The sequence below is a fragment of the Cetorhinus maximus genome, chromosome 23 (assembly GCF_964194155.1).
Source record: "Cetorhinus maximus chromosome 23, sCetMax3.hap1.1, whole genome shotgun sequence".
NCBI lineage: Eukaryota > Metazoa > Chordata > Chondrichthyes > Lamniformes > Cetorhinidae > Cetorhinus > Cetorhinus maximus.
The window spans coordinates 29,111,496-29,129,632 of record NC_135901.1 but is presented as its reverse complement, the minus strand read 5'-3'; the positions used below and the strand labels follow the sequence as shown (position 1 = coordinate 29,129,632).

Genomic DNA, 18,137 nt, shown 5'->3' with positions numbered 1-18,137 from the left:
TCGTTGCTCCCAATGCGGTCTCCTCTACATTGGAGAGACCAAACGCAAACTGGGCGACCGCTTTGCAGAACACCTGCGGTCTGTCCGCAAGAAAGACCCAAACCTCCCTGTCGCTTGCCATTTTAACACTCCACCCTGCTCTCTTGCCCACATGTCTGTCCTTGGCTTGCTGCATTGTTCCAGTGAAACCCAACGCAAACTGGAGGAACAGCACCTCATCTTCCGACTAGGCACTTTACAGCCTTCCGGGCTGAATATTGAATTCAACAACTTTAGATCTTAAACTCCCTCCCCCATCCCCACCCCTTTTCATTTCTTCCCCCTCCCTTTTGTTTTTTCCAATAATTTATATAGATTTTTCTTTTCCCACGTATTTCCATTATTTTTAAATCTATAACTGTAATACCCTGTCAGTCTTTCCACCCCACCCCCACTAGAGCTGTACCTTGAGTGTCCTGCCATCCATTCTTAATTAGCACATTCTCTTAGATAATATCACCACCTTCAACACCTCTTTGTTCCTTTTGTCTGTGCCATCCTTTGGTTATCTGCTCCTATCACTGCTTGCTTGTCCCTACAACCACACCCCACCAACCCTTAAACCAGCTTATATTTCACCCCACTCCTAACTTTACTCAGTTCTGTTGAAGGGTCATGAGGACTCGAAACATCAACTCTTTTCTTCTCCGCCGATGCTGCCAGACCTGCTGAGTTTTTCCAGGTAATTCTGTTTTTGTTTTGGGAGAGACTTTGACCGCCAGCCGCGCGGAGCTGTTGTCCAATCCGCAGTATTCTGACGTCCACACGAGAACGCGGCCTGAATCAGCCAATAGGAATAACTCTGCTCCGCGGTGACGTCCTCGGGTTCCAGTCTGCAGGCCAGGCGCGCGGACACGGGAGCCCCGCCCCCACCCATTGTTGCCCCACCGCCTCCCCCTCCTCCTCGAGCCAAGGTTTCCAGGCAACCGGCTGACGGCTCCGGCCAGAGCGAGAAGCCGCTCGGAGAACTCGTGAGAGGGGAAGCTGCGCATGTGCGGTGGAGAGCCCGCCCCTTCCCTCATGCTGAAGGTTTAACCAATGGGAAAACCTGGAGGACCTGAAGGGCTCTGGTCCTCCAGCCAATCAGAGGCTGGGCTTTGTGTGATTGAATTTACCCCTCCCCCCTTCCAACGTCTGACGGCGGTTGACAGCTGAGGAAGTGCAGGGGACTTTGTAAAATGTCTTCCCTTTATTTTCTTCCCAGTCAATGCAGTTTGATTTTAAACTGCACAACTTTTATTTTTAGCTTCACACACAGACTAGAACTTCCTCCTGTGTCCAACATCTGTGAGTAAAATACTTTCTTTCCCCTCCCCCTGGGAAATACAGAGGTGTGGGACTCTGTAACTGGAATTAGTGCTGAGGGGGGAAATGCTGGGGATTTTGTGGAACCTGTTTTTATTGAACGAGCTCTTTAAAGTCAGATTTATCCTGTCAAATACTATCTGCCTCTTAATGCATCTTCGTTTATGTTGATTTTAGTTTGTTGTTAGAGTAAAAGATTTTAAAAAGTGAAACCTTGTCCTTCGGTCTATTCTATTGGGTTTGTCTGGGAATTTGTTTATTTTAAGATTATTGGTCTCCACAGGGATCGTGAACAACAGAGATATGCCTGGTGTTGTTATATGGTATATATTAGATATGTTATTTATGATTCTATAATAAATTTCATTTATTACTGTTTCTAGTCTCATAATATCATGCTGTGGCTGCGTTATATATTTCAGGTCATAGAGTCATTACAACACAGGAGTCCATTCAGGAACTTGAGTCCATGCTGACTCTCTGTACAGCAATCCATTCAGTCCCATTCCCTCTCTATATCCCCGTTTCCTAGCAAGTTTATTTCCTTCAAGTGCCCATCCAATTTCATTTTGAAATTCTCTGCTTCCACCACTCTTGTAGGGAGCGAGTTCCAGGTCATGACCATTCACTACCTAAATAAAGTTCTTCCTTGCATTGCCTGCATCGTAACTGAGGGAAACAGTTCTGTAGATTCCACCCATTTTAAGTCCAGTGATACAGATGTATTTCCATTCGGTGGGCAGCCCGAAGAAGATGCATGAAGATTTTCAGGTCTCTATGTCCTGGACAGGAAGTGATGAGCATCGATCTGTCGATCAGCATCAATCAGCACCTTCAGGAGAATTGAGAGGGTATATATTAGGTACAGGAGAGTGAGAGTGGAGGGAGTGTGTGTGGGATGGAGATTGACAGCCTTTTAGGAGAGAGGAAAGAGTTTTCCATAGAAGCTAGAATTGTTTGTTTTGAATTTCTATCCTGCACTGACAGTGATGACTTTTGTAAACTCCTTTTACAGGAAATTGGAAGCGGAGGATTTGCAGACAGAAATCTCAAACCAAATGTCAGGCCAGAATCTGACAGTCAGTTGATTCATCAGGACCTAAATATCATTGACTTTTGTATCTAGGGAGAGAAATGTTTGTCTGCTTCAAAAGGTTTTACACATCAGTGTGACTGGAAAAGCACCGAGACACATACACCTGAGTGAGAGTGTTGCAGTGCACTGACTGGGGAAAGAGCTTTAAACAGTTACACCAACTGAAAAAAAATCACACCATTCACAGCGGGGAGAAACCATACACATGTTCTGTGTGTGTGGGCAAGGCTTCAACTGATCATCAAACCTGGGGATACACAAGGACACCTGCATCATGGAGAAACCGTGGAAATGTGGGGACTGTGGGAAGGGATTCCAGTTCCCATCTGCGCTGGAAACTCATCGACGCAGTCACACCGGGGAGAGGCCGTTCACCTGCTCCGAGTGTGGGAAGGGATTCAGTCGGTTATCCAACCTGCAGATGCACCAGCGAGTTCACACTGGGGAGAGGCCATTCACCTGTTCCGAGTGTGGGAAGGGATTCAGTAATTCATCCCATTTGAAATCACACCAGCGAGTTCACTCCGGGGAGAGGCCACTCACCTGCCCCGTGTGTGGAAAGCGATTCAGCCACTCACCAAATCTTCTGCGACACCAGCGAGTTCACACTGGGGAGAGACCATTTTCCTGCTCTGAGTGTGGGAAGAGATTCCAAGGTTCATCACATCTGCTGACACACCAGCGCATTCACACTGGGGAGAGGCCATTCACTTGCTCGGACTGTGGGAAGGGATTCAGTCGGTTATCCCACCTGCATACACACCAGCGAGTTCACACTGGGGAGAGGCCGTTCACCTGCTCTGTGTGTGGGAAGGGATTCAGTGAACCAGTCAACCTGCAGAATCACCAGCGAATTCACACTGGGGAGAGACCATTCACCTGCTCCATGTATGGGAAACGATTCACTCAGTCATGTTACCTGCTCAAACACCAGCGAGTTCACTCCAGGGTGAGGCCATTCACCTGCTCCGTGTGTGGGAAAGGATTCACTGATCCATCCAACCTGCAGACACACCAACGAGTTCATACTGGGGAGAGGCCGTTCACCTGCTCTGAGTGTGGGAAGGGATTCACTCAGTCATCCAGCCTGCTGACACACCAGCGGGTTCACACCGAGGAGAGGCCATTCACCTGCTCTAAGTGTGGGAAAGGATTCACCGAGTTTTACAGACTGCAGATACACCAGCGAGTTCACAATGGGGAGAGGCCATTCACCTGCTCGGAGTGTGGGAAGAGATTCAAAGATGCATCCAACCTGCAGACACACCAACGAGTTCACACTGGAGAGAGGCCGTTCACCTGTTCTGAGTGTGGGAAACGATTCACTCAGTCATCCCACTTGCTGAGCCACCAGCGAGTTCACAAGTGATTACAGGGGTTGGATTCTGCCGTTATTGCTGCTGTTAATCACACCCAGGACTGAGCTATGTTCATTCTGACAGTTGATGAAGTGGGAGGGTCAGAAAGTTTCTTTCTGCTGGACCGGCCGGTCTCAGGACTTTGCTTCCAGTGGGCTGATGCTCTTTGAACCTTGTTGTGAATATATTTGTTCATATTTCATATGGATCATAGTATTAAAGGGTGTTTTAAAGGTAAAAGTTAGTTAGTTTGCATTTCTGTTTGGAACTTTCCAAAGCGTGCCACGTTGCCATGGAGATGGGTTGTACCTGTTAGATGGTTCTTTTGTTTAGTTTAACTGCCTGTTTCTCGGAGAAGACAGTTACAGATTTCATCTTGTGTAGGCTACAGCTCACTTCACCTCGTGTGAGGGGAAAATAAGTTGGATGACTTGCCCAGCTTTAAACGAGAGGAAGAAATCGCCAGTGGTCCCCACAGTGTGAGGAATGGAGGTTTATTAAAATATATATTTTTGAGGAATGTTGTGTTATCATGTGAAGGAGGCTGTGTGTCTCTGCGTGTAGATGATTTAATTCAGCTGGGCAAAAGTTAATAGAAGACAGGTTGTCTGGGGTGTTTAAAACATGAAAGGATAAAGGCGATAGGTTTAAGGTACAAGTGAATAGGTTGGATCTCACATTTGCATTTATAGATAAGCTTAGTTTGTTCGAATATCAAAGGAAAGCCAGAGGTTACAAGAAACATGTTTGTATATTGCAGGAGTTCCAAAGGTAAACAGAAGAGGGTGTATGACATTTTATTGACCCGAAAGCAGAGGAAGAATTAGAAACATGAAAGACTTTATATTTGGAAGGGTTTGAGGTTCATAGAGGTGTGAGAACAATGGAACATGTAATGAAAGGGGGAGAAAGGTATTTTAGAGTTACTGTAGCAGCAGCTGGAGCTGAGCTGGGAGCTGTTAGCTGTAGCTCTAGGCTGGGAGGGGGGAGAGGCAGTTTGAATCAGCCATCCAGTCAAGCCAGGGAAGTGCAACAAACAGTCTTGTTCTGAAGGCTTGGATTTCCACAGCAGAGTGGAAGAGAGTTACAGGCCATGTGGTATGTTTTTATTAAAGCTACAGCAGTTTGCCTTGGGTGATATTACTGGGTTTTTATGGTTAAACATCTATGAGGGAGTGTTGCCTGCAAGGTGTGCAGACTTGTGGGGCTGACCAAGTAGGGAGTCTTTTGGGGGTATATGTTGTTAGACTAATTTTAATTGTGCAACTGTAACCTTGTTTGCTTAAGTTTTCATTTATTCTTGTTAATAAAGCTTTTACCTTTAATTTTTAAAATCCCAAAAGTGTTACCGGACTTATTGCTGCTGAGATCATTCCATCTTCTTCTCATTTTCAGAATACAAAAAAAAAGGTATTGCCCAAAAACCAAGTTTCCTTTTGGGATTTGGTTTGCTCCGCAGTTAACATCGGTTGTGGTCATAACAAATTTGGGGTTTCTTTGCGGGATTATCAAAATTCCTTGATTGGGTTGGAGTTTGTGAATCCAAGGGATACAAGTGTGAGAAGAACGCTGAACTCTGGAGTTTTGTGTTGAGGGTTTTAATGCGGTTAGACTACGAAATGACTTTGGTGATTGCTGCGACTTTTCCGGGAGTGGAAAATCTGACCGTGGAGCATTTGAAATCTCTGACTAAAACTCAGTGAGAGAGTTAACAGATGAAGTGCAGGTAGAGATAAAAGTGGAATTTTGTAAGGCTGATGTGGTTAAAGTACTTACCCAGCATTTAAAGTTGGAGGAAGGGACACCTGAAACTGGTGTGTCAGAGCTAGAGGCAGTAAGACTTCAGTTACCAATGAAGCAGCTTGATATAGAAAGAGATAGAGAAAGACAAAAGCTTAAATTGGAAGAAAGAGGAAAAGAAAAATAAATGAAAAACCTCGAGTTAGAAAGAAAGGAGAAGGATAGATAAATTACAACACTTGAAAAAGAAAAAGGCAGATTAAAATAAATAGAAATAAAAAAGCTTCAATGGGAAAGAGGGGAGCAGGAAAATGAAAAGAAAAGATTACGAGAGATAGAAATGTGAAAGCTTGAACTTCAACTTCAGAGAGAGAAGTTAGTAATTGAGGAAAGAGAGAGGGAAAGAGATAGAGAGCATCAGAGAAAGGAGCCAGACAGTATGAATTGTCTAAAGTGACATTTAGAATAAAGGAAGAAAGGAGAGATAGTGATTCAGAAGGTGACTTTGATTCCTTTGAGGAATTTGATTTAACTAAAAATCTTTGGTTAGTGCCTAAATTTACAGAGGATGGAGTTGAAAGATATTTCACCTCATTGGAAAAGATTGCTATGAAACTGAACTGGCCAAGAGATGCTTGGACTATCATGTTACAGAGTGTTTTGTCAGGTACAGCAATGAATGTGTATGCAAGCTTATCAGAGGAACAGTCTGCAGATTACAAGATAGTAAAGAAGGCCATATTCAATGCTTATGAACTTGTCCCTGAAGCTGACCAGTTAAAGTTTAGGACTTTCAGGAAGAGACCTCATCAGACATTTGTGGAGTTTGCAAGAGAAAAATAAATTATCTGGGATCAATGGTTCAGAGCATTAAAATTAGACAAGACTTTTGAAAATGTAAGAGAGGTTATGATTATGGAAGAATTGAGAAATAGCTTTCCAGTAAACACCAAGACATATTTAGCTGAAAGACAAAGTAAAAAGATCAGGGAAGCTGCTGTTTTAGCCGATACGTATGAAATTTCACACAAACAGTTGAGTGTAGGAAAAGAGTCATATGGAAATCAGCAAGGACATGGGAGATTTAGAAAATGTAATGATGGTGAAAATGTTAGTGATAAGGATCAAGCTGAAGGACGCCAATCTATTAAAGGTGGAAAGTAAAGTTGGAGGAAGGAAACTGATATGTTCCCATTGTAATCAGGCTGGACATACAAGATCAAATAGTTGGAGGTTAAACGGGAAACTGATTGCAGTGATAGGAACTCAGAAAAAGTTCTGAAGTAAGAGAACTGTGGGCTCTGAGATCCAGGGGCAAGAAAAACCAGCGGGTTTGGTACAGGTGGAGCAGGAAGAATCAGTGGTAGCAAAGGAAGTGGCAATGTGTTCATAACCTACCCAAAGGAGCTCCGAAGGGCAAGGTACAGAGATTTTACAGGCAAAGGAAAACTCTTTCGAGTTACCAACAGTCACAGATTGCAACTTCTTTCCAGTACAATCACAGTTCTTGGTTTTCCGGGAGTGGGACATGAACCCACAACCTTCTGATTCAAAGGCGAGGGTGCTATGAACTGAGCCACAGCTGACACCTCCACAGGCAAAGGGAAGGTGTACCCATGTGTACAGGGAAGAGAATGGAAGGGACACAGGGGCTAGCCAGTCCTTAATGTTATGGGATAGCGCCATCTGTTGGTCCAGAATGGTTACTGCAGGAGAGAGTTTTGATCCGGGGTATTCATGGAGGAATCAAATCTATTTCAATGTATAAGGTAAATTGAAAAAGTGATTTGAAAACAGGAGAGGTGATTGTTGGGGTAGTAGAGAAATTGCCCATTGCAGGGGTTCAATTCATTCTAGGGAATGATATAGCTGGTATTGACATGTTGAGACACAATCAACAGAGGTTTTACAGAAAGAGCATCCTGGATTGTTTCCAGATTGTGTGGTGATGAGGTCACAAATGCACAAGTTTAAACAGGAAGAGGAAGAATCTAAAAGACACAAGGAGGATGCTGAAATTCAGTTGGCTGGATCAATCTTTGAAAAGATTAATCAGGAGAAGAAGATTAGAGAGGATGAGGCTGAGGTGTTTAGTTCATTGAAGTTAGTGGAGTTATAGCAGCAAGATCCAGACTTGAAGCAATTATACCAGACAGTTTATTCTGAGACAGGAGCAGAATACACTCCAGAGTGTTATTACATTCAGAACAATGTGTTAATGAGGAAATGGAGACTGCCTCAGGTTTAGGCAAATGAAAAGTGGACGATATTGCACCAAATAGTGATGCTATCTGGGTACTGGAATGAAATTTTGAGAGTGGCTCATGAAATTCCAATGGCTGGACGTTTGGGAATTAGGAAAACTCGAGCTAAGATACAAAAACATTTCTATTGGCCTAGGCTACATAAAGGGTGTAGTCAAATTCTGCCAAACATGTCACACGTCAGGTGATAGGAAAACCTCAGGCAGTAATTAAGCCTGCACCTTTAATTCCAATTCCAGCATTTGAAGAACATTTTAACAGGCTCCTGATTGTTTGTGTAGGATCCCTCCCTAAGACTAAAAGTGGGAATCAGTACTGACTGACAAATCATGGATGTGTCCACGAGATTTACAGAAGCAATACCTTTAAGGAAAATTACAGCAAAGGTGATTGTAGAGGAGTTAACTAAATTCTTTACAGGATATGGATTACCAAAAGAAATACAATCGGATCAGGGTTTGAATTTCATGTCACAGCTGTTTAAAGAAGAAATGAACAGCCCAGGAATAAAGCAATTGAGGTCGTTAGCCTATCACCCTGAATCACAAGGTATCTTAGAAAGGTGGCATCAGACTTTAAAGACTATGATTAGAACATTTGGTCAAGACTATCCACATGATTGGGATCGAGGGGTTCCATTCTTGTTGTTTGCTATTAGGGATGTCCCTAATGAGTCAACAGCGTTCAGTCCTTTCAAGTTAATTTATGGTAATGAAGTAAGGGGACAACTCATACTGATTCAGGAGAAATTAATGAGTCAAAGTTCTGAAACTACTCTTCTGGATTATGTGATGAAATGCAGAGCGAGATTAAGTAAGGGACGTGAGCTCGTTAGAAAACATTTAAAGATGTATCAACAAATGATGAAGGCAAACACAGATAATGGGGCAAAAAACCCGTAGTTTTGTGGCTGGGGGAAAAATGTGACTATTGTTGCCGGTGTTAGGCGAACCACTGAAGGCAAAGTTTAGTGGACCTTACCAGATCAAAAAGAGACTCAGCAGGGTAAACTACATAGTGAATACCCCAGATAGAAGGAAGCAACAGCGAGTGTATCATGTAAATATGCTCAAAAAATACTTTGACAGAGAGGATAAACAGGAGGAGGTACAGGTGGTGGTAAGTAAGGAAACGGCGGTAGAAATTAAGGATTATGAAATTGACCTTTCTTTGATTAAACTGGGCAATCAGGAAGTAATTAAGAATCTAAATGTGGTGTTAGGTTACCTTCCAGAAACGTGTTGGAGTGATTTAAAAGAGCTATTGCAGTCACACAAACAATTTGTGGAAATAAATTGGGGAAAACAGATTTAGCGGTACATGATGTTTATGTGGGTAATTCAGATTCAAAAAGGCAACACCCATATAGATTAAATCCAGTAAAATTAGCACAAGTGCAAAAAGAAATTGAATTCATGCTTCAAAATGACATCATAGAACCGAGTCATGGTAATCAGAGTTCACCCATTGTAATGGTGCCCAAACCAGGTGGTTCACAAAGACTACCAATTGATTACCAAAAAGTAAATGAGGTAATGAAAGCAGGTTCATATCCTGTTCTATGGTTGGAGGATTGTATTGAGAAAGTGGGACAATCAACGTTTATCACAAAAATGTACTTGCTGTTAGGATATTGACAAGTACCCTTATCGGAAAGGGAAAGAGAGATATCAGCTTTCATGATGCTGGATGGTTTGTACCAATGCAAAGTAATGCCTTTTGGTATGAAAAATGCTCCAGCAACATTTCAGTGACTAAAAAACAAAGTGACTGAGCAATTGTGCTGTTTTGACATTTCTCGGCATGAGTGGATTTTATCGAAAATTTGTGCCAAACTTCAGCAGTGTAGCTGCTCCGCTGACTGAATTTTTGAGAAAGAACAGAAAATTCCAATGGATACAGGAGTGTCAGGTTGCATTTGACAGCTTGAAAGCTGTACTAACAACTACGCCTGCTGTATCAGTACCTGATTATACAGAGCAGTTTAAGTTGGCTATTGACGCCAGTGATGTGGGTGTTGGTGCTGTGTTGCTACAAGATGATGAACTGGGAATTGAGAAGCTGGTAGGATATTTCTCATGGAAGTTGAATGTATATCAGGAGAAATATTTAACTATAGAGAAAGAGACTTTAAGTTTAGTGTTAGCTTTGCAGCATTTTGAAGTGTATGTTGCAAACAATTCTTCAGTCACAGTTACATATACTGACCACAATCTTTTGAAGTTTCTGGAAAAGTTTCGGAACAAAAACACCAGACTGTTTTGGTGGAGGTTTTTTATTATTGCAACCATTTGGATGAGAAAGATTGATGCAGATTCACTGTCAAGAGTTTAAATTTCAAAATAACTTGGATATTGGCAAATAGAGAATGGACAGCAATGAACTCCATTTTTACCAAAGACTTGTATATATTTTTCATGGTTAATGCATGCATATTATAGTGTAATAGTTTTGTGTGTATAGTTAAATGTAGTAAGGAGTAAGAAGTGGGTTGAAAAATGAAACCATCTTGGAATTATGATGGTTCTTTTTTTGTTAAGGAGGGAGATGTGAGAATGGATGTTATTTTAAAATATTTTTGGAAATATTGTGTTATTCTGTAAAGAAGGCTGAATGTCTGTGTCTGTGTGTGTGAGAGTTATTTAAGCTGAGCAGGAGTTTGATAGGAATCAGGGTGTCTGGAGGTTTGGAATCATGAAAAGGTTAAAGATGTTCAGTTTGAGGTACAAGTAAATAAGTTAGATCTAACATTTGCATTTGTAGATAAACTGAGAGGTTGTTTGAATTTCAAAGGAGAATCAGAGGCAACAAGGAAAATGTTTGCATCTTGCAGGAGTCCATAGGTAAATAGTAGCGAGGATATTATAATTTTATTGACCCAAAAGCAAAGACAAGATGGAAACATGAAAGATGTCATATTTGGAAGGGTTTGAGTTTCAAAGAGGTGTGAGAACAATGGGTCTGAGATGAAAGGGGAAAAGGTATATCAGAGTTACTGTGGATTGCTGGCTACTGAGCTATTGAGCTGGATGGCTGTTGAGCCATTAAGCTGGAGACGGCAGGAGCTGTTGTGACATCTTGGGCTGCAGCAAGCAGTGTTATTCTGGAGTGAATTCCACAGCAGAGTGGAAGAGGGTAAAGGTCATGTGGTACACGTTTATTGAAGCTACAGCAGTTTGTCGTATATGATATTACTGGATTTCATCTTGAAATATCTATAAGGGAGTGTTGCCAGGAAAGTGTTTACTTGTGGGTTTGACCAAGGGGAGAGTTTTGGGGAAATGTTTTGTAACCTTAATTGTGTGACTGTCATCTTGTGTGCTTAAGTTTTATTTTGTTTTTGTTAATAAAACTTTTACTTTTAATTTTTAAAAACCCCGAAGTGTTACTGGACCTCTTGCTGCTGAGATCAGTACGTTGTCGTCTTGTTATTCAAACACAAAAAAAGGTTGTGGCCCCAAAGCCAAGTTTCCCTCTGGGATTTAGTTTGCGCAGCAATTAACACTGGCTGTGGTCATGACAATTGTCCACAGTGTCAGCTGTGGCTCAGCAGATTGCACTCATGCCTCTGATAGCAGCAGGTTGTGGGTTCAAGTCCCAGACCAGGGACCTGAGGACAAAAATCACATCCAACATTCCTAGTGTCAGCACTGAGGGAGTGTTGCACTGTTGGAGCTGCTGTCTTTTGGATGAGATGCTAACTCAAGGGCCCTATCTGCTGCTTCAGATGGACATAGAACTTCCCATTGAAGAGGAGCAGGGGAGTTATCCCCGGTGTCCAGGACAATATTTATCCCTCAATCAACATCACTGAAAACAGATTATCTGGTCAGTATCACATTTCTGTTTGTGGGATCTTGCTGTGTGTAAATTGGCTGCCATGTTTCCAAAAGTACACCAGTGACTACACTTGAAAAGTACTTAATTGGTTGCAAAGCACTTCAAGTGGTATTTTGGTTGTGAAAGACACTATATAAATGCAAGTTTTAAAATGTGAGATTTATGTCACCTGATCTTGTTATTTGTAACTAATGAGAACTTAATCAAGGTTCATTAGAATGTTCATCTGTTTCATGACTGGCTTTTAATATGAAATCAATATATAGTCAATAGAGAAAGGTTGCTGCATGTGAAAAGGCTGCAAGTAGCCACATTTTAGAGATTAAAAAGGCTTCCTTGACCTTGTTACTTATAACGTATGAGGTTGATTGAATTTTATAACTAAATTTGACTACTCAGGCCTATCGACAGTTTCTTACGTCACAACAGTGACTACACTTCAAAAGTACTTCATTGGCTGTAAATGCTTTAGGAGGTTCTGTGGTCGTGAGAGGTGCGATTTTATTTCTAATTGTTCACAAACTTGGATATATTACACTCAATCTAACTCATCAAAATCATGAATAAAGATTGAGTCTTATTTTTGTGTATTAACCATGTCTTAGACAGCATTCTGAATACTCCGTGAAAATCCAAACACAATATATCCTGAATTATTTGTTTAAAAACACAGCAAGTTTTGTGATGTGGAAAGCACTGCCTGAAAATGGTGCGAGAAGCAGGTGCGACTGTATCGTTAAAAAGGGAATGGGACAGATTCTTGACAGGGAAGAAAATTGTAGGACAATGTGACGAAATGGATAGCTCTTTCAAAGTGCTGGCATGTACACGATGGGCCAAATGGCCTCCTTCTGTGCTCTATGAGCCTCGTATGTATTTAAAGTGAGAGGCAATGACCTGGAACCCACTTCCTAAGAGGGTGGTGGAAGAAGAGGTGATGGAATGATTTCAAAAGTAAATGGCATGGGCACTTAAAGGAAATAAACCTACAGGAATACGGGGATAGAATGGGGAAATGGGACAGACTAGATTGCTCTACAGAAAGCTAACATGAATTCAATGGGCTGAATGGCCCCATTCTCTGCCCTAATGAACCTTTGAATGAGAGAAAACAGCTACAGCTGCTCCAGTCTCAAACTAACTGAAGTCCCTCACCCCTGGTGACATTCTAGTAAATCTCCTCGGCACCCTCTCTAAGAACTTCACATCTTTCCTAAAGTGTGGGGCCCAGATATAGGGTTCCATTCTAGAGGGATAGAATTGAAAAGCAGGGAGGTTATGTTCAACTTGTTTCAAACCATGGTGAGACTACACTGGGAGTACTGTCAACATTTGTGATTTCCTTTTAGAAAAAGGAAATAGAGGCACTGGAGAAGGGGCAACAAAGATTCACAAGAATAATACCAGAACTGAGAGCATTTAACACTCAGGAATGGCTGGGGCTGCTTTTCTCTAGAAAAGAGAAGACTGAAGGGTGACCTGATGGAAGTCTTTAAGATGATGAAGGGGTTCAATAATCCAATAGGGATTTCATGACAAACCTCTTTACTCAGCAAGTGGTGAGAATGTGGAACTCGCTACCACAGCGAGTGGTTAAGGTGAATAGCATGAATACATTTAAGGGGAAGCTAATTAGATACATGAGGGAGAAAGGAATAGAAGGATATACTGATGGGGGAGATGAAGAGGGGTGGGTGGAGGCTCATGTGGAGCATAAATACTGACAGAGACCAATTGAGCTGACTGGCCTGGCCCTGTGCTGTGGACTCAATGTAACAGAGACAAATGTATTTATTTTAGATCTACCTGTAGTGGTTGTAAAAATATTTACTCTCCAGGATAAAATAAAGGTCCTCCAACAGGGTTTGCAAATCATGTGCACTCCCAGACTCAAAGAGCATCAGCCACTGGAAGCAAAGTCATGAGACCGGCCAGTCCAGCAGAAAGAAACCCTCCAACCCTCCCACTTCACCAAGTGTCAGAATGAACATGGTTCAGTCCTGGATGTGATTAACAGCAGCAGTAACAGCAGAATCCAACTCCTGGAATCACTTGTGAACTCGCTGGTGTCTCAGCAGGTGGGATGACTGAGTGAATCCCTTCCCACACTCAGAGCAGGTGAACGGTCTCTCCTCAGTGTGAAGTTGCTGGTGTGTCGATAAGTTGAATGAATTACTAAATCCCTTCCCACACTCAGTGCAGGTGAATGACCTCTCCCCACTGTGAACTCGCTGGTGTGTCAGGAGGTTGGATGAACTACTGAAGCCCTTCCCACACACAGAGCAGGTGAATGGTCTCTCCCCAGTGTGAACTCGCTGGTGTGTCTGAACACTGAATGACGTTCTAAAGGTCTTTGCACAGTGAGAGCAGCTGAATGGTCTCTCCTCAGTGTGAATGCGCTGGTGGACCATCAGAACCGCAGCACTTTTGAAGCCACACCCACAGTCAGAACACTTGAAGGGTCTCTCATTGGTGTGAGTGGCATGGTGTCTCAGCAGGCTGGATGACTGAGTGAATCGCTGCCCGCACATCATGCAGGTGAACGGCCTCTCCCCGGTGTGAAATCGCTGGTGTGTCAATAAGTTGGATGAATCACTGAATCCCTTCCCACACATGGTGCAGGTGAAAGGTCTCTCCCCAGTGTGAAGTCGCTGGTGTGTCAGCAGGTGGGATAACTGAGTGAATCCCTTCCCACACTCAGAGCAGGTGAATGGCCTCTCCCCAGTGTGAACTCGCTGGTGCTTCTTGAGGCCGGATGAATCACTAAATCCCTTCCCACACTCAGGGCAGGTGAAAGGCCTCTCCCCGGTGTGAACTTGCTGGTGTGTCTGCAGGTGGGATGACTGGGTGAATCCCTTCCCACACTCGGAGCAGGTGAATGGCCTCTCCCCCGTGTGACTGCGTCGATGGGTTTCCAGCTTAGATGGGGATCTGAATCCCTTCCCACAGTCCCCACATTTCCACAGTTTCTCCATGGTGCTGATGTCCTTGGGTCTCTGCAGGTGGGACAATTAGTTGAAGCCTCGAACACAGATCACATGTACAATCTCTCACCACTGTGGATGGTGCAATGATTTTTCAGTCTGTGTAACTGGTCAAAGCTCTTTCCACAGTCAGTGCACTGAAAACACTATCACTCGGGTGTGTGTGTCTCGGTGCTTTTCCAGTCACACTGATATTTAAAATCTTATGAAGCAGACAGAAGAGGCAAAGATTTCAAATGGTAGATTCAAAGGCCGATGATATTGTGGTCCCAATGAAACAAACGACTCTGTCAGATGTTGACATGATGTTTGGTTTAAGATTTCTGTTTGAAAATCCTTCCCTTCCAATAGCCTGTAAAAGGGGTTTACAAAAGTCATCACTGTCAGGACAGGTGAGAAATACAGAACAGACAATTCTAGGTTCTGTGGAACATTCTTTCTTCTCTCATTCGCCAAACGCAGTAAGTCTGGATTCCACACACTCTGCCTCCATTCTCACTCTGCTGTACATAATATACACCCTCCCAATTCTCTTGAAGGTTCATGCTGATCATCAGATCGATGCTCACTGTTTCCTCTCCTGGATACAAAGACCTGAAAATTTTCTTAGGCAGCAAGCGGTCATGCCCTGAAACTCGCTGCCTACAAGGGTGATGGAAGTGGAGACGATCATGAATTTGAAAGTAGAATTGGATGGGCACTTGAAGGAAATAAACTTACAGAGGAACAGGGATATAGAGGGGGAATGGGACTGAGTGGATTGCTCCACAGAGAGTCGGCATGGACTCGGGAGGCCGAATGGACTCCATCTGTACTGGAATGACTCTTTTATTCCATTCATGGGATGTGGGTGTCACTGGCATGGCCAGCACTTATTACCCATCCCTAATTGCCCTTGAGAAGGTTGCAGTGAGCTGCTGCTGCTGGAAATGACTGGAAATATACACAGTCCGATATTGATAAGGTAGAAATAATAATAAATGGACTCTATTCCTGAACCATCAATAATATATCGAAGATATACCATATAACAACACTAAACATATCTCTGTCCAATATTAATTTACTGTCCCCTTAAATGGCAGCTTTCTCCTGCAGAAACCACCCCTTTTATTGTGAACATTAGGAAACATAGAAACTAGGAGCCAGGAGTAGGCCATTCGTCCATTGGAGCCTGCTCCACCATTCATTATGATCATGGCTGATCATCCAACTCAATAGCCTGCTTAAAAACAAAAAGCTAAAAGCTACTGCGGATGCTGGAAATCCAAAACAAAAACAGAATTACCTGGAAAAACTCAGCAGGTCTGGCAGCATCGGTGGAGAAGAAAACAGTTGACGTTTCGAGTCCTCATGACCCAGTTCTGCCGAAGGGTCATGAGGACTCGAAACGTCAACTGTTTTCTTCTCCACCGATGCTGCCAGACCTGCTGAGTTTTTCCAGGTAATTCTGTTTTTGTTGTCAATAGCCTGCTCCCGCTTTCTCCCCATATCCTTTGATCCCTTTCGCCCCAAGAGCTATATCTAACTCCTTGAAAACATATAATGTTTTGGTCTCAATTACTTTCTGTGGTAACGAATTCCACAGGCTCACCACTCTCTGGGTGAAGAAATTTCTCCTCATCTCAGTCCTAAATGGTCTACTCCATATCCTCAGACTGTGACCCCTCTGGACTCCCCCACCATCGGGAACATTCTTCCTGCATCTACCCTGTCTAGTCCTGTAGAATTTGAAAGGTTTCTATGAGATCCCCCCTCATTCTTCCGAACTCCAGCAAATATAATCCTAATCGACTCAATCTCTCCTCATATGTCAGCCCCGCCACCCCAGGAATCAGTCGGGTAAACCTTCGCTGCACTACCTCTATAACAAGTACATCCTTCCTCAGATAAGGAGACCAAAACTGCACACAATATTCCAGGTGTGGTCTCACCAAGGCTCTGTACAATTGCAGCAAGACATCCCTGTTCCTGTACTCGAATCCTCTGACTATGAAGGCCAACATACCATCTGCCTTCTTTACCGCCTGCTGCACCTGCATGCTTACCTTCAGCGACTGATGAACAAGTACACCCAGGTCTCGTTGCACATTCCCCTCTCTCAATTTATAGCCATTCAGCTAATAATCTGCCTTCCTGTTTTTGCTACCAAAATGGATAACCTCACATTTATTCACATTATACTGCATTTGCCATGAATTTGCCCACTCACTCAGCTTGTCCAAATCACACTGAAGCATCTCTGCATCCTCCTCACAGCTCACCCTCCCACCCAGCTTTGAGTTAGCTGCAAATTTGGAGATATTATCTTTAATTCCCTCATCTAAATCATTAATGTATATTGTGAATAACTGGGGTCCCAGCACCGATCCCTGCGGTACCCCACTAGTCACTGCCTGCCATTCGGAAAAGGACCTGTTTATTCCTACTCTTTGTTTCCTGTCTGCCAACCAGTTTTCTATCCATCTCAATACATGACCCCCATTCTCATGCGCTTTAATTTTACACGCCAATCTCTGATGTGGGACTTTGTCGAAAGCCTTCTGAAAGTTCAAATAAACCACATCCACTGGGTCCCTCTCATCAACTCTACTGGTTACATCCTCAAAAAATTTCAGTAGATTTGTCAAGCATGATTTCCCTTTCATAAATCCATGCTGACTCTGTCCGATTCTGCCACTGTTTTCCAGGTGCTCAGCTATTAAATCTTTTCAAGACCATCTTTTTAGCCAGACAAATAAATGTGTCAAGCTGAGGGAGCAAAGGATGTCAATGTCTTTAAGAGAGAGAGAGAGAGACCTGGGCCAACCTTTCCAGAGTCTGCACCCGCCCTGGATTCATTTCCTTTCTCTTCAGTTCCTGCAAGTCAACAATTTGCCCCCAGATTGAGAAAAGAAATGTAAAGGGGGAGAAAAGAAAGTGTTTTACTCACAGATGTTGGACACAGGAGGACGTTTTAGTCTGTGTGAAGCTCGATCTTCATTCACACAAAGCCCGCGCTCTGATTGGCTGGAGGACCAGGGTCCTTCCGGTCCTCCAAATCTCCCCATTGGTCAATCTCCCGCATGAAGACAACAGGGCAGCGGAAGCCTTCGTGAATGAAGGAGACCTTTTGACCCCCATGACGGACCAGCGGTTGGCCAATGGGAAGAGCCATTCTCCACACAGGCGCAGCTTCTCCTCTCCCTCGGACATGCGCAGTCCCGAGCCGTCCGCCTGTGCGGCGGATAGAGCGGTTTCCCCAGCGCGGTGCATTGTGGGGGGCGCAGTGACCCCGCCCTGACACAAAGTACATGTGGGTAGTCACTGGATTTGATTGTGACGCCCCCTTAGCAAAACAGTTTGTTAACTTCAGATGTAAAGATACCTGGGTGACATATTGGGGAGGGAATTGGTGAGTGTGAAACTGAACCCGAGAGTCAGCACCTTCAGGGGAGGAGAATTGGGGAAAAAGCAGGAGGAGGATGGTAGGATGAATTAGAGCTACAATCAATAGGGGGGAACGGAGCGT

The 18,137-nt window shown here is 43.4% G+C and overlaps 6 protein-coding genes across 9 annotated transcripts in view; 4 read left to right on the top strand and 2 right to left on the bottom strand.

Annotated features, from left to right (window-relative positions):
* LOC144697284 (uncharacterized) overlaps positions 1-18,137 on the top strand; it is a 555,771-nt gene that overhangs the window by 55,126 nt on the left and 482,508 nt on the right. The window lies entirely within an intron of this gene.
* LOC144697128 (uncharacterized) overlaps positions 1-18,137 on the bottom strand; it is a 386,815-nt gene that overhangs the window by 68,913 nt on the left and 299,765 nt on the right. The gene's annotated exons all lie outside the window — the stretch shown is intronic.
* Positions 1-18,137, top strand: part of LOC144697251 (uncharacterized) — a 248,138-nt gene that overhangs the window by 89,614 nt on the left and 140,387 nt on the right. The gene's annotated exons all lie outside the window — the stretch shown is intronic.
* Positions 1-18,137, top strand: part of LOC144697178 (uncharacterized) — a 685,261-nt gene that overhangs the window by 538,494 nt on the left and 128,630 nt on the right. The window lies entirely within an intron of this gene.
* LOC144697947 (uncharacterized) overlaps positions 1,199-18,137 on the top strand; it is a 97,532-nt gene continuing 80,593 nt past the window's right edge. The window contains exons 1-2 of the mRNA XM_078569902.1: positions 1,199-1,326; positions 2,360-3,800. Coding sequence (XP_078426028.1) covers positions 2,715-3,800 — 1,086 coding nt within the window. The 5' untranslated portion in view covers positions 1,199-1,326; positions 2,360-2,714. The remainder of the gene's footprint in view (positions 1,327-2,359; positions 3,801-18,137) is intronic.
* Positions 9,960-18,137, bottom strand: part of LOC144697083 (uncharacterized) — a 134,801-nt gene continuing 126,623 nt past the window's right edge. Inside the window, exon 2 of one of the 2 annotated variants that reach the window (XM_078568898.1) lies at positions 9,960-14,978. In XM_078568898.1, coding sequence (XP_078425024.1) covers positions 13,691-14,617 — 927 coding nt within the window. In that variant the 5' untranslated portion in view covers positions 14,618-14,978 and the 3' untranslated portion in view covers positions 9,960-13,690. The remainder of the gene's footprint in view (positions 14,979-18,137) is intronic. The other variant, XM_078568899.1, reaches the window with a different exon arrangement.